A 25,751-nucleotide genomic window follows, 5' to 3' on the forward strand; every position below is an offset into this window, starting at 1 on the left:
TTTTTCAGTTCCATTATAATCTTATGGGACCGCCATTATATATGTGGCCCCTTGTTGACCGAAACATTGTTATGTGGCACATAACTGTATTCTTGTCTTTAACCTAAAAAGGTTATTGAAATGCTTAAGAACGCTTTGGCATGATCAAACTTTCATTTTGGAAAGCAGTTCTGTCTGCAATGTGGAGAACAAATCAGAGCCAAAGTAGAGAACAGCTGGGATTAGGTAGAGTGATGACAGAGGAATAGTTTAGGGATTCAGAGTTTATTAAGGAAGTAAAATCAGCAAGGCTTGTGATGGTTTAATTGTGAGTGAAAAGGAGTTGGCCCTGTTGGGTCATAGATTTCTATCTTTATTCAGTGGGATAGAGAACACTGGAAAAGGGCCCAGATGAGGAGATGAGGCACCTGGTGATGTATAAACTGGACAGTGGATCTCCCAGAGACAATGGTAATTCCATGTGACAACTGCTGTGATGGAAGAAATGTAGGATCCTATGGGAACACTAGAAATTGGTAACTGATAGGTACTAGAAGGCTTCCTAGAGGAGGTGGTACTCAAAATATAAATAAAAGTCATATTAGTTTATGACAAAGCTTGCTCTGAAATGCTGTAATATGGTTTTCTGAGTTTTTGAGAAGGGGATGACTTCTGAGCCAGCCAGGAAGGCTAAACCTTGAAGGATGGGAAAAGCTTAGATTCAGGATGGGTAGGGTGGAACTACCCTAGGGAATGACAGAGGCAGAGAGTAATCAAATTGCCGGTAAGTAAGGTTTCAGTTAAGAAAACTTGGAGAAAGCACTAGAAAGATGACAGGTCAGGGCCTGTGGAAAGCTGTGCTTATGTAGGCAGTGGGGAACCTCCTAATGTTTTGAGGAAAGAACATTAAACCGACTACTTTCTGTAGGATGGATAGGAAGAAGAGGAGGCATTAGAGGAAACATAAGTGTATTCTGTACTTTGAGTCTAACACTAGATGCATTGTATTTTTTTCTGATTCTTCCTCTGCCATAGGAAGAGGGTGGGGTGGAGTGGAGTGGAGTGGAGGTTGCAGTGAGCCAAGGTCATGCCACTGCACTTTACCCTGGGTGACAGAGTGAGACCCTGTCTCAAAAAAAGAAAAAAAAAGTTTGGTGAGGTGTACAATAAAAGCACGCCAGAAAGAAATACTCACAAAACAGTAAAATTTTAATATTTCAAGATGAGTTAAAAGACATTAAGAAAATGATATAAGCCGTGGAAAAACCACATAAATCAGAATTAGAAAATCTCAGAAATGAGATGATAGTAAAAGTCATTTCACAACGTAGGGCCAGTTTACCTTACCAATGTCAGCTCTTGCCATTTTCTACTTCCTGCCCTGTAACACTTCACACATACCTCCTGTTGTAGCCCTTTTCTTATAAATTTATAATGATTAGAGTGCCTTCCTTTCCCTGATTATAAACTCTTTGAGGCTTAAACTGAGTCTTTCTCCACCTTGTACTGCTAACATGTTCTTAGCATAGTATACTTGGCATATTGTACTTAGCGTATGGTAGGTGTCCAGTACCTGTTTATCAAATGAATAACTGAAGCCCTGTACTAAGATAGGAGGAGTCAAAATAAGAAGGATAGAATGAATGTGAAAGATATTTGGAAAAAGGGATTGATGGGACTTGGTGACTGGATGGGGGATTTTTGACTCTTGTTGACCATGTCAGCCATAGACATGTCCACAAAACTTAGGAATGAGGAGAAGAAGCTGGCTCAATTGTGGAGTAAATGATAAGCTAAATTTTAGATATGGCGAGTGGGAGGTGTTGGTGAGACCCTCAGTGGATCTGCCTAGTGGTTTACGTGCACTGAACCTTGCAAGGTAACTGCAGAGAGACTAGATCGTGTATCTATCTAATCCAAAAGACTAGTATATACCAAACCTGGCAGGCCCATTTGTTTCCTGAATTGCTATAATGTTTATCTCTTTGTTTGCAGCTTGGCTTGTGGAGATGTTGAAGGAAAGTTTGATATTTTATTCAATAGAGTTCAAGCAATTCAGAAGAAAAGTGGAAACTTTGATGTAAGATGTTTGTTTTTACTGAATTTAATTTTACCTTTGTAGTCACAAATAAAAATAAAGTTTGCACTCCTTTAAGTCTTGATTGAACACATACCGTTTTTGTTAAATTGAGTTCCCTTCATGAGCATAGGAACTTAGTAGCTGCTGAGTGGTTGGGGGAGGGAGACCTATTTACTATTTACTGCTGATCTTTATATTTTTTGAATTTGAATCTTGTTACTTTATCACTGTACAAAAAGCTGAAAACAGACTAGCAACACTTCCCTAAGTGATTCTGACCGCTGGGTTTGGGAAGCACAGATCTATTTCATGAATGTGGTGAGGATTAAGTCAGGTAACATATATACCAACCCATCACAAGCTTAAAAGCTCTATATGAATGTTGTGTATAGTTGCCAACTAGACTGTAAACTCCTAAGAGTACAGAAGAGAGTATTCCAGGTATGAGGATAATTGTTCATTGGGTTAAAGGTTGAGTAAAGACAACAGGCAGGAAATGTGTTTTTTATGCCCTGTGTTTCTCAGTTTCTAATATTTTAAGTTTTTTTGTTTCACACGGGGATTCTTTGAAGATCTATTACTATGTGACTGTATATTTCAGGGAAGGATATCTGGAGAGAGCCATGAGTGGCAGAGTGGGACTGGGAATTTGAGGAGCACTTGAATTCTAACTTATTTTAAAAGTTTAGTTCCTTGACTCTCTCTTACCCATCTCTAACTTGAATTTGACAGCCAAAGAGCCAAAACTTAATAATTCATAGAATCAGTAACTGTTAACAGTTGCTGCTAAAGAATTGTATATTGAAATCTGCAAATTGATTAAGAATTAAAAACTGATTTGAAACTATTAAATAACTAGTCAAATATTACTATCAATTATGTACTGTTTGATATTTTAAAATCTCATATATCTGTTTAAAAAACTCATTTTAGCTGCTGTTGTGTGTAGGAAATTTCTTTGGCTCCACCCCAGATGCTGAATGGGAGGAGTATAAGACTGGCATCAAGAAAGGTATAGAAATTATTTTTATTTAATGTATGATTTCTAATAAAATTTCAAGGGCCACAGTTCTTGCAGAGTTGTTTTTCATTATTTAAGAATTTAATAATTATTTTCAGTATTTAAGAATTTAAGTTGCTTTTCATTATTAAGACTATCCCGGTGCAGTGGCTCACGCCTGTAATCCCCGCACTTTGGGAGGCCGAGGCATGTGGATCACCTGAGGTCAGGGGTTCAAGACCAGCCTGGCCAACATGGTAAAACCGTGTGTCTACTAAAAATACAAAAATTAGCAGGGCATGGTGGCGCATGCCTATAATCCCAGCTCCTCGGGAGACTGAGGCAGGAGAATTGCTTGAACCTGGGAGGCGGAGATTGCAGTGAGCTGAGATCGTGCCACTGCACTTCAGCCTGGGCGACAGAGCAAGGCTCTGTCTCAAAAATAAAAAATAAAAAAATAAAATAAAATAGTCAAGCTACAAGGTTGGGTGTAGTATATCCTTAGTGGATAGCTGTTCCACATTTAGGATTGCTAAATATGGGGAATGTGAATGCATGGACTATTTACTTTTAATATAAGTATTTTTTCTGTAGAGAGGCACATCTCAAGTTCTAAAGCAGATCTGGTAACTATATGGTGTCATGTCTGTTTCCCTCACTAGCTCCTATTCAGACGTACGTGCTTGGTGCAAATAACCAGGAAACAGTAAAATATTTCCAGGATGCTGATGGATGTGAATTAGCTGAAAACATTACTTATCTGGGTAAGCTGATACTTGTTGTATTTGGTTTTTTTGGTTTTGTTTTTTTTTTTTTTTTTTTGAGACGGAGTCTTGCTCTGTCACCAGGCTGGAGTGCAGTGGTGCAGTCTTGGCTCACTGTAACCTCCACCTCCCGGGTTCAAGTGATTCTCCTGCCTCAGCCTCCTGAGTAGCTTGGATTACAGGCGTGTGCGACCATACCCGGCTAATTTTTAAAATATTTTTAGTAGAGACGGGGTTTCACCGTGTTAGTCAGGATCATCTCGATCTCCTTACCTCGTGATCCACCCACCTCGGCCTCCCAAAGTGCTGGGATTACAGGCGTGAGCCACCGCGCCTGGCCGATATTTGTTGTATTTGTAATGAACATAATATAGTATTCTCAGGAATTAGTCTCCCAGGAAATTTTTGGCTAGATTTTTCAGTGATTGCAGCCTGAGATAATGGGGTTTGGAGGGTTTTTTCCCAGAGTCTGTATATGTGCTGCTGTGCCCTTAGGACAAAGCCTTTAGGACAGTGGCATTTTTCCTTTATTATTTCTACCACTTAGCCCCAATCTCGTTTTGTTCCCACAACCCAGTACACACTTGTTTAGCCAACTAGAGGGATAAACTCCTTGTCTGTAGTATATGGGATACTTAAGGTATAAATTATGTTCACACAAAGGAAATTTCATGTATGTGGCCTTACCATACAATCTTGCTAGATATATACAGCTTACTTGTTAATTAGCCTCCCAACTATTTATAGCTCTAGGTTTCACTCTAAGGTTTTGGCAACTCAAGTTTTTAGTGCTGTTCTTTGGGGGGTTTTTACACTTCTTTTACTCTCCTTTTTCTGGTTCTAGGTACCCTCTTCAGTTCCAGCTTAAAGTTGTTTCCTCCACAGCCCTCTGTATTGCTTTTAGTGGCTCTTTCAATGTCTGGCCATTTTCAAAAGCACTGTCAAATTTTGCTTTTGTTTTCCCCCCACCTGCTGGCAGTCTGCTGCCTCTTAAATCATTCAACTCTTTTTTTTTTTTTTTTTTTTTTTTTTTTTTTTTAATTTTTAAGACAGTGTCTTGCTCTGTTGCTCAGGCTGGAGTGCAGTGGCATGATCTCGGCTCACTGCAACCTCCGACTCCCTCGTTCAAGTGATTCTCCTGCCTCAGCCTCCCGAGTAGCTGGGATTACAGGCACGCGCTACCATACCCAGCTAATTTTTGTATTTTTAGTAGAGACGGGATTTCACCATGTTGGCTAGGATGGTCTCGATCTCCTGACCTGGTGGTCTGCCCGCCTCAGCCTCCCAAAGTGCTGGGATTACAGGCGTGAGCCACTGTGCCCGGCTTTTTTTTTTTTTTTTTAATTGAATTTACTATTCTTCACATTTCCTCTTTGTTGGTCTTATTTCTCTAGAAAGCTTCTTCATTTCCTTTGCTGTAAATGTCCTCTCTCTCCTTCCCCATCATAGTTCATCTTGGCCTTTAGTCTTTATTTGGCTATGGCCCTCCTGTTACCAGTCTTATTTTGCTCTAATCCTATGGGACTTCTTTAAGCAAAAATTGAAGGAAGGACTTTATTTATTTTGTTGTTTTAATATGGAACTCTTCATGAATTTGCGTGTCATCCTTGTGCAGGTGCTGTGCTAATATTCTCTTTATCTTTCCGGTTTTAGTATATGTGCTGCTGAAGTGAGCATTGTTTATTTTTAACTACACATATCAGATACGCATTTTGAAATTCTGTTGTAGATTTTAACATGAGCCTGACTTATGCAGTTCTTGGTATAGTTTGTAGATTTGGATTAAGGTCATTACTGTAGATATTTGGCAGCCATTTTACTATATGAATTTAATGCCAGGAAAGGAAAGAGCAGCTAAGGTACTTGGGTTATTTCTGTGAAATAGATTTTTTGGATCCAGTAGGAGGATCAAGCAATGAACTTGGTAGTGAACATGTGATAGTGAGCTTGAAGTACTGGTAGGACATCCAACATATAGTTGGAAGTGAGAGTTATTATTATTATTTTTTGAGATGGAGTTTTGCTCTTGTTGCCCAGACCGAATTGCAATGGCATAGTCTTGGCTCACTGCAGCCTCTGCCTCCTGGATTCAAGCGATTCTTCTGCCTCAGCCTCCTGGGTAGCTGGGGTTACAGGTGTGTGCCACCATGCCCGGCTAATTTTGTATTTTTTAGTAGAGACAGGGTTTCACCATGTTGGTCAGGCTGGTCTCGAAATCCTGACCTCAGGTGATCCAACCGCCTCAGCCTCCCAAAGTTCTGGGATTACAGGCATTAGCCACTGTGCTGGCCCGAGAGTGCTTTCTAGAGTATCAATGTTGAAGAGTATAGGCTTTGGAGAGTTGGTCCCATAATGATGAAAGAAAAATAGAGCTGAGGATCAAATTATTAAGGAAGAAATACAATCAGAAGGGAAGCAGGTTGATGATAGTACCTTGGTGGGTGGGGATGGTATATCTTCATCTAGGGGGTAGGAACAAAGACATAAAAGTGCTTAGAGGACTGTTCGAGAGGTAAAGATATTGTCAACTTCATGGAATCTAAGTGAAGATAACATAGTTTCAGGAGAACATTGGCAAATATAGGGTGACCTTTAAGAGAGTGATGGGAGAAGGAAACTGATTGCAGGGGGTTAAGGAACTAATAAAGTAGGCCGGGCGTGGTGGCTCACACCTGTAATCCTAGCACTTTGGGAGGTCGAGGTGGGCAGATCACAAGGTCAAGAGGTTGAGACCATCCTGGCCAACATGATGAAACCCCATCTCTACTAAAAACAGAAAAATTAACTGGGCATGGTGGCGGGCGCCTGTAGTCCCAGCTACTCGGGAGGCCGAGGCAGGAGAATCACTTGAACCCGGGAGGCGGAGGTGGAGGTTGCAATGAGCGAAGATCACGCCACTGCACTCCAGCCTGGCAACAGAGCGAGACTCCATCTCAAAAAAAAAAAAAAAAAAAAAAGGTAAAGCATGGACTACTCTTCAGAAATTCAAAACTGAAGAGGAGGAAGTTTCTTAGTATGTGTGTTCATTTTGGATGGCGATGATTGAGCATGTTTTTTTCGGAACAAAAAGCGCCAGCTGAGTAGACTCAGTCGATGAAAGGGAAGTGAAAATTGATGGAGCAAGGTCTTGAAGGCAACAGGAGGGAATGGAAACAAGGCCACAAGCCAGGAATAACCCTAGAAGAGAGTAGCGTCTTTAATTTTTCCTAAACACTTGCTCTTTCCAAATGTTTTCATTCACTTGGAAGTTGCTGCCTGCTTCCAAGTAGCTGGGACTACTACAGGCACATGCTGCTATGCCTGGCTAATTTTTTGTATTTTAGTAGAGACGGGGTTTCACCGTGTGCATCTTTTCTAGACTGTAGCTTCCTTAGAACTGTATTTTTCTTCGCATTGCCTTTTCCTGTGTCCAGATGTCTGCATTTAAGTCCATGTAGAATCTTCTCTAGAAGGCAGAAAGCCTTTTACCTGATCTTCTCTTCCCAACTTTTTCCAGTAATATTTGTAAGGCACCTAGCATAAACATACTGGCCCGTGGGCTCCAGCAGTCTCCACGTAGGGCTGTTGGTGTTTACTGAGCAGGAATACTGTTGTAGCCATTCACCATTGATGCCTAGCAGCCAGAAGGGAGCTGCTGGAGAGTTTACACGTCAGACGTGTAAAATGGCAGGGACATAGGAGAGTCATGGGAGATTCATCCCCCTATTGATGGCTTTTCATTCTGCAATTTTGACTAAAATTTGTTCATTTTTCTTTGAACCCAGGTCGTAAAGGTATCTTCACTGGAAGCTCGGGGCTGCAGATTGTGTACCTCAGTGGGACAGAGTCCTTAAATGAGCCAGTACCAGGTTATAGTTTTAGTCCCAAGGATGTGTCTTCTCTGAGAACGATGCTGTGTACAACCTCCCAGTTTAAGGGTGTTGATATCTTGCTCACATCCCCATGGCCCAAGTATGTGGGGAACTTTGGGAATTCTTCTGTGAGTAGTACTTGTTTAGTTGGAATTTCTAAAAGCAAATTGCACTGGCTTGAGTTGGGACTTTTTTCTTTTCCTGTTTATATTGAGTATTTTAACTCTTGGGTACCTTTTATTAGAAGTCTTCTGTGAAAATTTTCAGGATTCTAAAAGCTGTATCAACTGATCAAAGCAAAAGTTAATTTCATGAAAGTGTGATTCATAGATGAGACTGCTGAAATCTTAATTATAAAGGAATGGTTTTTTATATTCTCTGCTTCAAGTGCCCTTTCCTAAGCCTCTTAATGTTTTGAGGCTTCGCTGATTTTTTTTTTTTTTTTTTTGAGATGGAGTCTCACTCTTGTCACCCAGGCTGGAGTGCAGTGGTGCGATCTTGGCTCACTGCAACCTCCTCCTCCCAGGTTCAAATGATTCTCCTGCCTCAGCCTCCTGAGTAGCTAAGATTATAGGCATGCGCCACCACGCCTGGCTAATTTTTTTTTCTTTTTTTTTTTTGAGATGGAGTTTTGCTCTGTCACCCAGGCTGGAGTGCAGTGGTGCCATCTCTGCTCACCGCAACCTCCGCCTCCTGGGTTCAAGCAATTCTCCTGCCTCAGCCTCCCAAGTAGCTGGGACTACAAGCACGCACTGCCATGCCTGGCTAATTTTTTGTATTTTAGTAGAGATGGGGTTTCACCGTGTTGCCCAGGCTAGTTGTGAACTCCTGAGCTCAGGCAATCTGCCTGCCTTGGCCTCCCAAAGTGCTGGGATTACAGGCGGATTTTTTTGTATTTTTAGTAGAGATGGGGTTTCACCATGTTGGCCAGGCTGGTCTCAAACTCCTGACCTCAAGTAATTTGCCCACCTCAGCCTCCCAAAATGCTGAGATTACAGGCATGAGCCACTGCGCCCAGCCTAATTTTTGTATTTTTAGTAGAGATGGGGTTGCCTAGGCTGGTCTTGAACTCCTGGGCTCTGGTGATCCACCCGCCTTGGCCTCCCAAAGTGCTGGGATTACAGGCGTGAGCCACCATGCCTGGCCAGATTTTAATATTTTATGAGTAATCTTGAAAAGGATGGTACACCAGGAGTGACAACTATCATGGGGAGTGAAATACTACACTGGTGGAAGTAAGCCTAAGGAAGATTTTGAAAAGGTTATGTGTGAGGGCAGAAAACACTGGCTGAGCTTCATTGAAGGGAAATGTAAGAACGCATTTGGGAACAAATCTCCATGGATGGATTCAGGATTATCAGTGATGATCCAGAAGTGGAGCCTGTATACCACCCCTTGCCAGTTTCAGCACCATGTGTCTATGACCAAAAAGGCCAACAGGATACCAGGCATTATCAAGGAGGATGCTCTCTTCCTTTTTGACAAACCCGTGGTTACTCATTACCTAGAATACAAGGCGTAGAGCTGGTTGGAGCACAAGGATATAGCAAAGCTAGGAAAGATCCAAAGAAGGGCTGCTAAAGTGATGAAGGAAGAGAGAAAGACACATGTGATGCTCTGTAAGGAAGGATGAGAAAACGAGACCCCTTTGTTTTGCGGGGAGCTAAAAATTGATTTTGATCAAGACTTACAAATAACCATACAGTGTATTTATGGAGGAGAAAAGTACAGTTCACCAATCCCTAAGATGCTAGGACTGAACTTAAAGCTAATTCCCTGCCCTTCAGCAGAAACCTGAAGGAAACATGCATAAGACAAAAGGAAATTGCTGCTTTACGTAGTGGAAAACAAACTTTGTTAGCTTATTTCCAAGTAATACCTTCTCTTAGAATAGAGTTCATAAATAACGCTGTGGGTGAGAGATCACTTAATTGGTTGTTAACAGAATCTGGGGATGTTCTGGGAGCAAGAATAACTTTGGGCAAACTTCATGTTACTTAAGAAGGGTGTGGTTATGCCCTTCCTCGAACTGCCACTTCCTTGACTGAAGCAAAATAAAGGATTATATGCTCGTGATGAAGTACTTGAATACTCTATACCAGATAGTCTGTGGATCCTAGGAGCCCTGAAGCCTAGCTTTTCGCTTTGATTTTCTGAATTGACTATGACTGTCTAGACCTGTGAACTACAGATGCACTACATTAACAAACTAGAGGCTGGGCGCAGTGGCTCACGCCTGTAATCCCAGCACTTTGGGAGGCTGAGGTGGGTGGATCACGAGATCAGGAGTTTGAGACCAGCCTGGCCAACATGGTGAAACCCCATCTCTACTAAAAATACAAAAATTAGCCAGGCGTGGTGGCACGTGCCTGTAATCCCAGCTACTAGGGAGGCTGAGGCAGGAGAATCACTTCTTGAACCCAGGATGCAGAGGTTTCAGTGAGCCGAGATTGTGTCACTGTACTCCAGCAGCCTGGGTGACAAAGCAAGACTCCATCTCAAAAAAAAAACAAAAAACAAACCAAAACTAGAAGCCCAGTCTGTGGGCTCCAGAGGGAGAGCTTGCTTTCCAAAAAAGGTTTTAATAATTTATGTTTTGGGTATTGATATGGAGGAGTTACATTTTAATCTCTGGCTTCCAACAGTTGTTCCTATTTCTACATTCATAATAGTTTAGCTCCCTTATTTGTTAAGATTTTTTCTCTGATTGCCATATGTATGAAATTCAATGTGCAGTTCCTTCTGCCCACATTTGTATTCATGTATAAATTTTAAAGACATTTCAAAATGTCTTATTATTTATTTGCATTTCTTGATAACTTTTGGTCTGTATGGATGACTAAGTTTTTGTTTACTAGAGAGAAGTGGATACCAAAAAATGTGGTTCTGCTTTGGTTTCCAGTCTTGCCACGGGCTTGAAACCAAGATATCATTTTGCTGCTTTGGAAAAGACCTATTATGAGAGGCTTCCATATCGGTGAGTAGCATTTCATTCTTTTTGGCTTTTTGAAGAATTTGTCATGGATCTTCTGTATCAACTTCTCTTGTTCGTTTTTAACCATATAACATCTTGGTTCCATTTGGTTACTCAGACACTGAAATAAGTGACTCTCAAGTCATGCATCTTCTCTGAGTTTGTTCCCTAATTTGAAATCACTTTGGAAATCCTTCAGTTTCAGAATCAAGAACTTGTATCAGTTTTTTCCTTTTCAGGGCCAGGCATGATGGTGTGTGCCTGTGGTTCCAGCTACTTGGAAGGCTGAGGCAGGAGGCTCGCTGGAGCCCAGGAGTTCAAGGCTATAGTGTGCAATGACTACACCTGTGAATAGCCACTGCACTTTAGCCTGGGCAACATAGGGAGTCCCATTTCTTTAAAAAATTTTTTACCACAAATATATATGAGATAATGCATATGTTAATTAGCTTGATTTAGCCATCCCACAATATATACACATTTCAAAACAGCATGTGTATACAATAAAAAATACAATTTTTAGTTGTCAATTAAAAATAAATGAGAGGGAAAAATAAAAAAATTTTTTTTTTGTCTTTTTTTTTTTTTTTTTTTTTGAGATGGAGTCTCGCTCTGTCGCCTGGCTAGAGTGCAGTGGCATGATCTCGGCTCACTGCAACCTCCGCCTCCTGGGTTCAAGTGATTCTCCTAGCTCAACCTCCTGAGTAGCTAGGATTACAGGTGCGTGCCACCATGTCCGGCTAAGTTTTTTTGTATTTTTAATAGAGACGGGGTTTCACCATGTCAGTCAGGCTGGTCTTGAACTCTTGATCTCATGATCTGCCCGCCTCAGCCTCCCAAAGTGCTGGGATTACAGGCATGAGCCACCGTGCCCAGCCAAGAAAATATTTTTTTTTTCTTTTGCATTCAGAGGTGGAGTTTTTATTTTTTTAATTTTTGTGGGTACATAGTAGCATAGTAGGTATATAGTAGGTATATATATTCTTTTTTTTGAGACAGAATCTTGCTCTGTCGCCCAGGCTGGAGTGCAGTGGCATGATCTCGGCTCACTGCAACCTGCGCCTCCCGGGTTCATGCCATTCTCCTGCCTCAGCCTCCTGAGTAGCTGGGACTACAGGCGACCGCCACCACACCTGGCTAATTCTTTGTATTTTTAGCGGAGACAGGGTTTCACCGTGTTAGCCAGGATGGTCTCGATCTCCTGATATAGAGGTCAAGTTCTTAAAGAATATATTGCCAAGAAAACCATTGTTTTACAAGTGAGAGAGTTAAGTAAAAGCTCAGAATTATCTTCACTGATAAAGGGCATGGATTATCCCTAAAATAACTTCTTTCCCTTCTTTTTTACAAAAGTAATATATACTTGTTGCTAGTTAAAAAAATGTAAGTGAGCAAGAAGAGAATACCCCCCTTACCATAATCCCACAGTGTAATGCAGAATCATAGGTAATACAGGTTTTTCTGTTAAATCTCCATATATTCATTCCAGAAAAATGTCTTGTTCTCTAAAAATATACCGCGAAAACAGAAGTTTTGGGAACAAGCCACTCAAAACTTACACAGTTCTTAAGAATCTGAACACAGTTTTTCATAGAACATATAAAAATGGCCAATAGGGCTGGGCGCGGTGGCTCACGCCTGTAATCCCAGCACTTTGGGAGGCCGAGGCAGGCGGATCATGAGGTCAGGAGATCGAGACCATCCTGGCTAACATGGTGAAACCCTGTCTCTACTAAAAATACTAAAAATTAGCTGGGCATGGTGGCAGGCGCCTGTAGTCCCAGCTACTTGGAAGGCTGAGGCAGGAGAATGGCATGAACCCGGGAGGCGGAGCTTGCAGTGAGCAGAGATCGCGCCACTGCACTCCAGCCTGGGCAACAGAGTGAGACTCCATCTCAAAAAAAAAAAAAAAGGCCAGTAGACATATAAAAAGATGCTCGTTATCATTAGCCATTATGGTAATGCAAATCAAAAGCACAATGATATACCACTTCATACCCACTAGGATGGCAGTAGTCAAAAAGGCAAATACATAATAACAGGTGTTGGCAAGGATGTGGAGGAATTGGAACCCTCACACATTGTTGGTGAGAGTGTAAAATGGTGCAGCCACTTTGGAAAACTGTTTAGCAGTTCTTGAAAGGTTAAACATAAGAGTCAGCAGCATGGTAATGGCAATTTTATTCCTGTCCCAAGATAAGGGAAAACATATGTCCACACAAAAACTTGTACACAAATTATGATAATAGCGTTATTCATAATAGCTCACAAGTGCAAACAACCCAAATGTCCATCACCTGATGAATGGGTAAACTAAAAGTGGTAAATACATGATGAAATGTTATTTGGCAAGGAAAAGCAATGAAGTACTGATATGTGCTACAACATGGTTGAACCTTGAAAACTTTATGTTAAGTGAATGAAGCCAGACACAAAGGACTACATTTTTATTTTTTATTTTTTATTTTTGAGACAAGATCTCATTCTGTCTCCCAGGCTGGAGTGCTGAGGTACTATGAAGGCTCACTGCAGCCTCAACCTTGTGGGCTCAAGTGATTCTCCTACCTTAGCCTCCTGAGTAGCTGGGACTATAGGTATGCACCACCATGCCCAGTTAATTTAAAAATTTTTTTGTGGAGACAGAGTCTCACTGTGTTGCCCAGGGTGGTCTCAAACTCCTGGGCTCAAGCAATCCTCCTGTCTCAGCCTCCCAAAATGCCTGGCCTATTTTAGCTTTTTATTACACAAAAGAAGAGGCAATAGTAAAGTGAACCCTCATGTGTCCATCACTTAGCTTGAACTATTGTCAACATTTTGCCAATTTTACAACTCTTTTAAAGCCAAAAGTTGGAGTTTTGATGGTTTCTGAAGACCTAATCTCATCTCTTCCTAAAACAGCCTTGCGAGGTAGGGATTGTTGCCCTATTAGACGGATAGATAGTAACTTATCTGAAATCATTTGACTTGTGATGATGAACTGAGGACCTCTGCTCTTTTTATGGCCCCATAGAGTCCACATATTTTGTCCTTGCAAACCAAAAGTAAAATTGTTTGTAATTTTTTGTCTCTCAAATATGTTGTAGAAACCATATCGTTCTACAGGAAAATGCACAGCATGTCACTCGGTTTATAGCTCTGGCAAATGTTGGAAATCCAGAAAAGAAAAAGGTAAAGATTTATCTATTTGGTGGAAGGTTGATATTCATGGTCTGCCTGATGAATGTATCCCTTGTCCAGTTTAGCATTCAGATCTTCTCTTCTCCCTGACTGCAAGGTCCCAGCAGTTTCGGAGACTCCTTTGTAAAGATATGGTAATGAAAGGTCAAGTCTTTTTGGGTCTTTTTGTAGGAGAGTTTAAAGAAGGGTTTGGGAAAATAGGCCCAGAGGAATAAAGGCAAAATACCAAATGAACAGTGTTCCTTTACTTCCACATCTATGTGGTTGTCTCTATGGGTATTTGTGAATTTGCCCTCAGATGCTTGCTTACTTCTTTAGCAACTTCATTTAGCTGAAATAAGAAAACCCCAAAGAGTTGGGCATGGTGGCCCACGCCTGTAATCCCAGCACTTTGGGAGGCTGAGGTGGGCAGATCACTTGAGGCCAGGAGTTTGAGACCAGCCTGGCCAACATGGTGAAACCCCATCTCTATAAAAAATAAAAAAAATTAGCCAGGTGTAGTGGGGGGCACCTGTAATCCCAGCTACTCAGGAGGCTGAGGCAGGAGAATTGCTTGAATGTGGGAGGTGGAGACTGTAGTGAGCTGAGATTGGGCCACTGCACTCCAGCCTGGGTGACAAAGTGAGACTCTGTCTCGGGAAACAAACAAACAAAAAAAACCCAGAGGACTTACCTAAGCCCTCCTTAGGGCTAAGATTTCCTGAGGGAAATCTTAGTGATACCTGGAATCTATCTTTGTATTGGAAAACAGTGAAGTTGATGAAAGAGAATATACCAGAAAAATAGGTTGTTTTTCTCACTTCTCTGAGAGCATTTCTGATTTCCCAGGGCCAAAACTAACCTATTATGGATTGAGACAGCTAAAATAAGAACAGTTAGTGAAGTGGGAAAATAGGCAGATAAAGATTCTGAAGATTATTCCACTGTCACATGCCATAGACAATGCATACAAAAGATAAGCACATCGATATTTTGTTTTTTTCCATAATATTTTAACCGTTTTTTTGGGGGGGGGGCGGATCTGAAGTGATTTTACCTTTATTTCCTTCACTTTAAGCCAATCATGAAATTTCACAGTGATTTCTAGGGTTGGGGCAGAAGGAAGACAGTGTTAAGAATCATCAGGGCTGAGGCCCAGTTGGCCTGTGGAGGTGCAGGCAGGGTGGCCCCTCAGGGGCAGCTGGAGGAGCATGGACTGCCCCGCTGGCAGAGAGCTGATGTTCCCAGAGTATGAGAGCTGGTATGTGATGTCCTCTGCAGCTTCCAGCTTACGCAGCTCGATCAGGCCGTTCCCTGCGGTGGCCAGTGAGTTGGCAATCAGCTCAGCTGCCTTGGAATCGCCCTCAGCAGAGATGATGGCTACCTTTTTCTGCTGCTCAGCCTTTTCTGCCACAAATCTGGTGCTCTCTGCTTCCCGCTGAGCCACCTGTTTGGCTTCCACTGCTTCTGTGAACTCCTTCCCGAAGGTCAGATGTGTCAAGGACACGTCATCCAGGATGAGCCCAAAGGTTTCTGCTCGCTCCGTAAGGTCGTTGCTCATCTGCCTGGAGACCACTTCTCTTTAGGTGATTAGTTCTCCAGCATCAAAGTGAGCCACCACTGACTTGAGGATCTCGGTAGTGATGGACAGCAGCACACGCTTTTCATAATCCTCTTCAGTGCTGGTCAAGATGCGAGGAAGCTGGCTAGCGACAGGCCCCCATGTGCACTGTAATGTTGACATCCTGTAAATCTTTGCTATCAGTGATGACTGGCACATTACATGGTCAAGAACGGCAGTCAAAGATAATAGGTTTCTGTACCCATGGAATGAGAAAGTGAGTCCCTTTCCCTACCACAGTGTTCTGTACTCCATGGAATCGGTCAAAGATGACAGCTCTTTGCCCAGCATCCACATTATATAGGGCAGAGTTCACCACGTCTCCTGCAACAGCTAAGGCCAGGCCAAACTTGCCAACGGACTCAAAACACTTTGGCAGCCATATTTTCTTCTGCTGGACCCTTTCATACCTGCTTCCACTCTGACCTCCACATAAATTCCCCAGCCTGTTTTCAGCTTTTTTGCCCAATTCTTAGCAAGTTTAGATTTGTAATTTTTCTTTTAATTGCCCTTTCAAACTGAATAACACTTAGTATTTTCAGTCTGTTTTATTCTCAGGGACATGTTAGCCTCAGCCATAAGCAACTTACACTTTCGTCAAAAGGTGTGCACATTATAAAATTTGGCAAGTATTATTCATCTAAAAACTTTGTTCCAATTTATACCCCTACCCCAGCAGTGTTTTTTTTTCCTCCTCCATATTTCTCACTGGATCAAGTCAGAGTTTTTGTTTGTTTGTTTGTTTGTTTTAAGATAGAGTCTCTGTCTATTGCCCAGGCTGGAGTGTAGTGGCGCGATCTCGGCTTACTGCAACCTCCACCTCCCGTGTTCAAGCAATTCTCCTGCCTCAGCCTCCTGAGTAGCTGGGACTACAGGTGTGTGCCACCACACCTGGCTAATCTTTTGTATTTTTAGTACAGACGGGATTTCTCCATGTTGGTCAGGCTGGTCTCTATCTCCTGACCTCAGGTGATCTGCCCGCCTCAGCCTCCCAAAGTGCTGGGATTGCAGGCATGAGCCACCACCCCCGGCCCACTTCAAAGTTTTATTAAAGTTTTTGCCAATGTGATAAATCATATATAATTGTTACTTAGTTGCATTTCCCTAATCAGTAGTAAGTTTAAACATCTATTTATATCTTATCTAAAGTTTTCAATATCTGTGGCATTAGTGCAAGATTCCAAATATTTATATGAATATTTATTTCTTTGCTGCTAGTCTCTTACGAAAATTTTATTAGCATATATAGCAGAATTTGTATAATATCAGAGAGAGAAACACTAAGTTCGTTTGTAATTTTCATTAGGAAAAATGAATGGCAGTGCCACAATTCTGTGGACAAAGTACACAAAGATAAGGGACTCAGAGACAGAAGCAGTTTGTCTTCAAGGGTTATACAGCAAGTCCCTCTGGGCCTTGTAGTCACAGTTGTCACTATTCTATTATCCAAGTGAGAACTCCTGGTTTGTGAGGGTGGGGGCTTTGATTTCTTGTTCATTTCTTTGTCAGCCCTTGGTGAGCCCCTGCAGAGGCCACTGAATTGGCATTTGCTTTACTGTTTATTCTCTGAGCTATGGATGGGCTGGTTGCTGTTCTTTTAATTTTACTGAGTTTCACATGTTTTCTGTGAAATCTTCACAGTAAAATAGGTTGATTACAGTTGGGTCAATAGTATTTCCCCTAACGTCATTATGTTCTTTTTCTCTAAAGTATCTTTACGCATTCAGTATTGTTCCCATGAAGCTAATGGATGCAGCAGAACTGGTAAAACAGCCTCCGGATGTCACTGAAAACCCTTACAGAAAATCTGGGCAGGAAGCATCCATAGGAAAGCAAATTCTTGCCCCTGTGGTATGTTCTGATTGAGCGTTGGCATTTTCTGGGCAGGGTTGCCCATTATATGTGTTCTTTTCCTAGTTATAGTTTAGTACATAAGACAAGTTTAATCGTTAGAATCTAAATCTTTTTTTTCCCCTTGGGAAATCATGATGGTGTTTAGAAAATCTTAGTAGATTTCAACTAAGCTTAGGGTTTTTTATTGTAGTTTGGGGTTAACAGTTTCATACATTAGGTCTTTCTTTGTCCAAACTGGATTCAGACGTTTGGGGTTACAGTTTTATTTGTAAAGTCTTTGTCTAAAGTTGATTATCTGTTCTTAGCTCTTTAGGCAAGGCTCTAGCAGCTTCATAGCAATGTAATTTGTGATTTTATGATGACTGCTATTAGGAAAATAAGATTCACTCTGAAGAAATTTTCTTAATAGCAGAGTTTTCTCAAATTAATTTTTTCCCCACTAAAGCAAGGAATGTCAAGTTCCCTTACTAGCATGCACGGTCTGCTTTCTCAGACCTTTCTTTCCGAGCAGCCTTCTTATCTCTTAATTAAGGCTGAATTAGGCTTGTTTGACCTGTGAAATTGTATGACTACACTATGTCCTTGTTGAGAGGAAAAGAGAATTTAGGTGGGTTCATGTTGTTCTGCTTTAGGCAAGAATTACTTTATAACTTGCATTTTAACTTGTTTTTCCAAAGAGATGAATTTGGCAGTAGTTTGGATAAGTGTTGATGTATGACTGAAGAGTTCAGGCATCAGAATTGGGAAGATATTTTGCTTCCCTAGAGTGTGCAGAAAGGACTGAGAAGAAAGATAGATATGGCATGGAAGGAATGTTCCCTTGTATGTGAATGGTCGGCTACTTATCTAAAGGTTAGTTGAATACCACTTAATCTTCTGCTTTTGGCCATTCCAGGAAGAATCAGCCTGTCAGTTTTTCTTTGATTTAAATGAAAAGCAGGGAAGGAAGCGTTCATCCACAGGTAGAGATAGCAAATCTTCTCCTCATCCAAAGCTGCCTCGCAAACCTCGTAAGTACCTTTATTCCAGGGGTCTCCTCTATGAACAGTAACTGTTATTTTGGCTTTTCTTTGGAAAGCAGCATTGCTAAGAGAGTCTCTTCTGGCAGGGGAGAATTGTGCAATGAGTCATTAGGACCAACAGTAAAAATAAAATATAAACATGGCCTTGGCCAGGTGAGGGTGACTGCACCATCTTATATTCCCACCGGCAATGTATGAAGGTTTCTGCTTTTCCACATCCCTGTCAACATTTGTTATAGCAATAGCCAGTTTTATAAGATAGCTCCCTCTTTTCCTGTCTCATAAATAGGTATGGTTCTCCAGGGGTGATGCTTTTATATACTTCTTGGACTGTCTGTATTTTTAGCCCATCTACTTGAGAGTGATGAGTTCCTTTTGCTAATTACCATTTAAAGCGATTTTCTTTGTCCTAAAAAGGCAGTCTTCTGTTGCTTATATACCCATATTGGGATAAAAGTGTTGATATTCTTGGTCTGGTGCAGGGGCTCATGCCTGTAATCCAGCACTTTGGGAGGCTGAGCCAGGCAGATCATGAGTTCAGAATTTTGAGACCAACCTGGCCAACATAGTGAAACCGCTTCTCTACTAAAAATACAAAAATTAGCCAGGTGTGGTGGCACGTACCTGTAGTCCCAGCTACTCAGGAGGCTGAGGTGGGAGAATTGCTTGAACCCAGGAGGCGGAGGTTGCAGTGAGTCGAGATGATGCCATTGCACTCCAGCCTGGGTGACAGAGTGAGACTGCATCTCAAAAAAAAAAAGAAAGTTGATATTCTTTTTATAGCTTCAGATTCAGAAACTAGAGCTTTATGAATTTTTATCTAGAATTATGTAATGCTGGAAACTGAGTCACACTAACTGTAATCCCAGCACTTTGGGTGGCCGAAGCGGGTGGATCACTTGAGGCCAGGAGTTCGAGACCAGCCTGGCCAACATGGTGAAACCCTGTCTCTACTAAAAATACAAAAAATTAGCAAGGCATGGTGGCACCCACCTGTAGTCCCAGCTCCTCGGGAGGCTGAGGCATGAGAATCGCTTGAACCCAGGAGGCAGAGATTGCAGTGAGCCAAGATCGTGCCACTGCACTCCAACCTGGGTGACAGAGCAAGGCCCTGTCTCAAAAAAATAAAATAACGGGCCGGGCGCGGTGGCTCACGCCTATAATCCCAGCACTTTGGGAGGCCGAGGTGGGTGGATCATGAGGTCAGGAGATCGAGACCATCCTGGCTAACACGGTGAAACCCCGTGTCTACTAAAAATACAAAAAATTAACCAGGCGTGGTGGCAGGCACCTGTAGTCCCAGCTACTTAGGAGGCTGAGGCAGGAGAATGGCATGAACCTGGGAGGCGGAGCTTGCAGTGAGCCAAGATGCACCACTGTACTCCAGCCTGGGCGACAGAGCGAGACTCCGTCTCAAAAAATAAAATAAAATAAAATAAAATAAAATAAAATAAAATAAAATAAGAACGGCCTGACTTTGAGGCTGTTCTGAGGCGCTTCCTGTAAGAACTACGGAAAAAGCACCTTTCCTTTGTGTCTGTAAAACATAATGAGGTAAAGAGTTTCCAAAACCAATATAGGTTCATAAAATAATAGAATGATCAAACTCGAAGGAAGGACTTTAAGGGTGTTTCATTGAGATTCTCTTTCTTCATCTTTTTGTTTCACAGAAGAAGCTGACCTTGGGAGGGTAAATTTTCCAGGGTCATCGCTAATGGCATAGCTGGGGCTTTAACTGGGGCTCTTGACACCCAGTTCAGTGTTCTTTTGTTGTAGCCTATTGCCAGTTATGTGCTACTTTAGTCAGTGTGTGATTTTGCACTTGTGGATTGCCTACCTGTGGATTGGTTACAAATTCTAATGGAAGTTTAATTTCATTGAAAATGTTCATAGGGGGTCATAGTGAGGAGCACAGGCTCAGCCCATTGTGGCAGTGTTGTATACTAGTCTTTTCAGGATATAAAAATCAGACGAAGCTGAGTTCTGTGGGGTGATTATATGCTGTAGTGCTTGGACCATAGTAACACCTGGCTTTCTTTTACATGAAGCTCAGCCTCCAGGACCCTGCTGGTTTTGCCTTGCTAGCCCTGAAGTGGAAAAGCATTTGGTGGTCAACATCGGCACACATGTGAGTTACTTCCTCGGACTTTATAGAGAAGGAGATACCTATTTGTTTTTTTATTAACTTTATTGAGGTATAATCTACATATAACATTTACCCATGTTTAAGTGTATGATTCAGTGATTTTTGTCAGGTTACTGAGTTATGCCACCATCACATGGTATAGTTTTAGAACATTTTTATCATTGCAGTAAGATCTCTTATGCCCGTTTACAGTTAATCCCTGTTCCCAACTTTAGCCTCAGGCAGCAACTAGTCTACTTACTATCTCCATAGTTTGCCTTTTTTGGACATTTCTTATAAATGGAATCATACAACATGTGGTCTTTTGTGTCTAGCTTCTTTTACTTAGCATAATATTCTTGAGGTCCATCCATGTTGCAGCATGTATAAGTATTTCATTCCTTTTTATTGCCAAATCATATTCCAGTGTATAGATGTACCACATTTCGTCCATATCTGTTCATCAGTTGATGGACATTTGAGTTGTTTCTACTTTATGGCTATTAGAAATAATGCTCCCATAAAATATCTGCATGCAAGTCTTTGTGTGGATATGTTTTTATTTTGGATAGACCTAGGAATGGATTTGCTAGGTTATATGGTAAATTTATGTTTAACTTTTTAAGAAACTGCTAAACTGTTTTCCAAAATGACTGCACCATCTTATATTCCCACCAGCAATGTATGAAGGTTTCTCCTTTTCCACATCCCTGTCAACATTTGTTATAGCAATAGCCAGTTTTACAAGATAGCTCTCTCTTTTCCTCTCTCATAAATAGGTATGGTTCTCTAGGGGTAATGCTTTTATATACTTCTTGGACTCTCTGTATTTTTTAGCCCATCTAGTTGAGAGTGATGAGTTCCTTTTGCTAATTACCATTTAAAGTTATTTTCTTTGTCCTAAAAAGGCAGTCTTCTCTTGCTTATATACCCATATTGGGTTAAAAATGTTGATACTCTTTTTATAGCTTCAGATTCAGAAACTAGAGCCTTATGAATTTTTTTTTTTTTAGATGGAGTCTCGCTTTGTTGCCCAGGTTGGAATGCAATGGCATGATCTCAGTTCACTGCAACCTCTGCCTCCTGGGTTCAAGTGATTCTCCTGCCTCAGCTTCCCAAGTAGCTGGGATTACAGGCACCTGCCATCACATCCGGCTAATTTTTGTATTTTTAGTAGAGACAGGGTTTCACCCTGCTGGCCAGGCTGGTCTCGAACTCCCGACCTCAGGTGATCCGCCCGCCTCAGCCTCCCAAAGTGCTGGGATTACAGGTGTGAGCCACCACGCCCAGCCTATGAATTTTTATCTGGAATTATGTAATGCTGGAAGCTGATTCACACTAACTGATCACATCAAAGATAAAATTTCAGTTTTGCTTAGTAGTGGAGGGTGTAGCTTACTAATGACAGGAATACCCATATTCACACTCCTGGTGTGAGTATCTGGGAACCCAAGATAATGATGATAAGGTTGTTTGGTAAGCATTGAATCAGACTATGAGAACGGGATGGTCTTGAGTATGATTTTATTCAGGTGGTGGAAAGCTTGAATGTGTGTGTCTCATGGGAAAGTCATTCTATTTCACATTTCCCCAGATACCTTTGCTTGGGTAGGGCTGGATTAGACATTAAATAATACCAGTCTTTGACTCTGATTTCCCTGGGTTTTCTATAGACCATTGTTCTTTTTCATTCATTTAGAATGAAGAAAACTTAATTTTTAACACTATAGTCACCAGTGACTAGAATTGGATGTTCCCCAAGATTCCTGAGGAAAATATTTATAAGTCATTTTTGTTTTGTGACAGTTTTGGGAGGTGGGGCCTAATAAGAGGTGATTTGGTCATAAAGACTCTGCCCTCATGAATGGATTGTTATCACAGTAGTGGGTTATCATGAGAGTGGCTTTGTTAAAGCGAGTTCAGGTCCCCTTTTGCTCCTTTACTCTCACCCTCACTTGCCCTTCTGCCATGGGATGATGCAGCACGAAGGCCATTACCAGGTGCCAGTGCTGTGCACTTCGACTTCCCAGTCTACAGAATCACAAGCCAAATAGATTTCTATTCATATAAATTATAGTCTGTGGTATTCTATTACAGCAACACAAGATGGACTAAGACAATTTCTTAAGTGCGTAGTGCTTCTGAAGACAGGTGCCTTCATCCATTTCTCATTGATTTGTTCTACTTTTGGTTTCTGGGGTTGATCCTTTCAACTTATCTTAACAATCTGAGGACGCTTTTTTGTGTCTTCCTTCCTGTAGACTGACTAGAGTCTCAATTTCATCTTACACTTTAAGGAGTTACACTTCTGCCTGTGTTGTTTCCACCTGAAGAGTCTGTCTTTTACGTTTAAAAAAATGGCTTGGCCGGGTGCAGTGGCTCACGCCTGTTCACGCCTGTAATCCCAGCACTTTGGGAAGCTGAGGCAGGTGGATCACGAGGTCAGGAGTTCAAGACCAGCCTGGCCAAGAAGGTGAAACCCCGTCTCTACTGAAAATTCAAAAATTAGCTGGGCGTGATGGTGGGCGCCTGTAATCCCAGCTACTCAGGAGGCTGAGGCAGAGAATTGTTTGAACCTGGGAAGCAGAGGTTGCAGGCCAAGATCGTGCCACCACACTCCAGCCTGGGGGACAGAGCGAGACTCTGTCACAAAAAAAAAAAAAAAGTCTTAATTAGTTGCACACTCCTATCTCTAGGGGGAGCACTAATGGAGTCAAGGCCGGTGACACAACTGAGCCATAGAACCTGTGGATGAAGTCTTCAGTGGAATAAGAGCAATCTTGAGAAGCTCTAGCTTTTATAGCAGTGCCCTTTTTGGATGATCTCTTTTGCATCTTTTTTCCTCTTTGGATTAGTTTATGCCATTTTTCTCTCCCACACAATTTGTATAGTAAGTTAGGCTTTGAATTGCCTTCTGTTTGGGAAGCTTCAATAGGTTCAAGATCACATGCAGGAGAGAAGAGATTTGGAAAGTGTGACATAGCTCAGTGCTGCTCTAGGCCTCAGTGAGAAGTGACTTTTCTTTTCCATTCATCTTTCTATTGTCCAGGTTACTCTAACTCAGGGTGTGGGCCTGGGCAACAATCAAGGAAACCTGTTTTCCTCTCATCTAGGCCTGAAACTAGAGGGGAAAAAGGTCTTGTTTGTGGCCCAACCCAACATCCCAAGTAGGCCACATGAGTATTTCAGCATAGAGTCTACACTGTCCTTAGGTAGAAACCTCTTACAAACCTGTAATGACCTTTGGGTGTCTGTGGAAGGGTTTGGGATCTCCTCCCTGCAACTATTCTTTTTGATTGCCTTTTTTTTTTTTTTTTTTTTTTTTTTTAATTTTTTCCCTGGCTTTCTCTTTGCCGTGCCTTCCTCAAAGGTAGTACATAGAATTGTGCTGATGGTCAATAGCCACAGATTAGTAAAAAGGGGGAAGGGCTGCTGAGAGTCTAAAATAATTATTGCAAAATCAATGCATTTTACTTATGGGGAGAACCATTTATTCAGGTCCTATTTATACATGGTTAGAGATAATTCTAATATAGAACAGATTAGAAGGTGAGAGTTTGAAAGAGAGAGGAGATTAGGCAAGTGTGAAACTATTCACAAAAATTCCAAGTACAGGATTAGAGATGGTGCGGAGGAGCTCTTTAGTTTAGACATAATTACCTAAAGAATGCGCATCATAATAGAAAAGCTGATGTTTATGGCAGTGACCTTCTGACAAAAATAGCTAGAAGACTCAGGCTTCTAGAGTAACCTTTTAAACAAATACAATATAAAGTGGTTATTATACAAATAAAAAAAAGTTTTAGTGCCTGTGAGGTTTTCATCAACTTTAGTCATCTGGAAAATTAACTTTGTCAATATGCTCAGTCCTCTCTGCCAAACAAATCAAGGACAATCATGCTTTAGTATCTTTCCAATACATATCCTGTCATTCGATTGGACTTTCTTATTATAGACGAGAAGTGATTCCTTCCTTCAGTCTTAACTTTGAGCCCACCACACTAAGAGTATAGTTGGAATAATTTTTTATTTTTTTTCCCGAGACAGTCTTGTTCTGTCACCCAGGCTGGAGTGCAATGGCACGATCTCGGCTCACTGTAACCTCCGCCTTCCAGGTTCAAGCAGTTCACCTGCTTCAGCCTCCCAAGTAGCTGGGATTATAGGCACGTGCCACCATGCCCAGCTAATTTTTGTATTTTTAGTAGAGATGGGGTTTCACCTTGTTGGCCAGGCTGGTCTTGAACTCCTGACCTCGCAATCTACTCCCCTTGGCCTCCCAAAGTGCTGGGATTACAGTCATGAGCCAATGCGCCCGGTCTGGATAATTGTTTTCTAACGTATCTATATTTGTCTGTACTGGTACTCATTGGGCCCTTCTGTGCTCACTCATGGCATCTTCCCATCAGAGAATATCTGAGTGGTAGACCATTCTTGCATGTTTTGGTTTTTACAGAAATATTTTTAGTTGCCATTAAAGGCTGACATCCATTGTTGGAAATCATTCTTTTCTGCCTCTTTGGATGCATCTGAGTTTGAGGTTTTACTTTCCTTCTACCCCATTAGATGGTATGTTTGCTTTTGTTTTGTAGAATTTAGTCAGCAGCTTAAGGCTTAGGAACATTAGATGCTAATCATGCCATCTTAGCTTTTTTTGTGAGCCCAAGTAGTATATTTGGGGGTGGGGGTGGGAATGACAGTTACTGGGGAGGCAGAAAGGGGTCTTTTTTTTTTGAGACGGAGTCTCGCTCTGTCACCCAGGCTGGAATGTAGTGGCACGATCTCGGTTCACTGCAACCTCTGCCTCCCGGGTTCAAGCAGTTCTCCTGTCTCAGCCTCCCGAGTAGCTGGGACTACAGGCACATGCCATCATGGGCCTGGCTAATTTTTGTATTTTTAGTAGAAATGAGGTTTCACCATATTGGTCAGCCTGGTCTGGAACTTCTGACCTCAGGCGGTCCACCTGCCTCGGCCTCTCAAAGTGTTGGGATTACAGGCGTGAGCCACTACCCCAGCCGAAAGTGGTCATTTTGAAATCAGAAGTTATATCGTTTTGTGGTTGAGGGTGATAAAAACTGAAAAACTGTTTTCAAGTTTGGAGCATAGGAGGGAAAACCCAGCGATTTGTTCTGGTCTCCCTCAGCTCAGTGTGTTTGAAGTCAAAAGCCTGCTAGTGTGCCTCTCTCAATTCATTTGCTCCTAGTTCATTTGCTACTTGCATAGAAATTTTTTATGCCTAATCTCATTCTTCAGCGGATACCTGAGAACATTGTTGCTACAATCTCTAAAATCAGATTTTTTAAAGAAAGAATTTTTATTAACAACCTC

The 25,751-nt window shown here is 41.7% G+C and overlaps 1 protein-coding gene, 1 non-coding gene and 1 pseudogene across 4 annotated transcripts in view; 1 reads left to right on the forward strand and 2 right to left on the reverse strand.

Annotated features, from left to right (window-relative positions):
* The window catches only part of CWF19L1 (CWF19 like cell cycle control factor 1), a 35,355-nt gene that overhangs the window by 3,604 nt on the left and 6,000 nt on the right, over positions 1 to 25,751 (forward strand). The window contains exons 2-10 of one of the 3 annotated variants that reach the window (XM_030808552.1): positions 1,975 to 2,059; positions 2,993 to 3,071; positions 3,722 to 3,823; positions 7,588 to 7,774; positions 10,533 to 10,651; positions 13,732 to 13,816; positions 17,136 to 17,276; positions 18,175 to 18,289; positions 20,350 to 20,429. In XM_030808552.1, coding sequence (XP_030664412.1) covers positions 7,766 to 7,774; positions 10,533 to 10,651; positions 13,732 to 13,816; positions 17,136 to 17,276; positions 18,175 to 18,289; positions 20,350 to 20,429 — 549 coding nt within the window. In that variant the 5' untranslated portion in view covers positions 1,975 to 2,059; positions 2,993 to 3,071; positions 3,722 to 3,823; positions 7,588 to 7,765. Of the gene's footprint in view, positions 1 to 1,974; positions 2,060 to 2,992; positions 3,072 to 3,721; positions 3,824 to 7,587; positions 7,803 to 10,532; positions 10,652 to 13,731; positions 13,817 to 17,135; positions 17,277 to 18,174; positions 18,290 to 20,349; positions 20,430 to 25,751 lie in introns of all 3 variants that reach the window. The other 2 variants (XM_030808545.1, XM_030808534.1) reach the window with 2 other exon arrangements.
* On the reverse strand, positions 5,394 to 5,500 carry LOC115834518. The gene has a single exon (XR_004029465.1). It is a non-coding gene; the product is annotated as a U6 spliceosomal RNA (small nuclear RNA).
* Positions 14,844 to 16,039, reverse strand: LOC105739481 (annotated as a pseudogene).

This window comes from Nomascus leucogenys, chromosome 3 (genome assembly GCF_006542625.1).
Source record: "Nomascus leucogenys isolate Asia chromosome 3, Asia_NLE_v1, whole genome shotgun sequence".
Classification (NCBI taxonomy): domain Eukaryota; kingdom Metazoa; phylum Chordata; class Mammalia; order Primates; family Hylobatidae; genus Nomascus; species Nomascus leucogenys.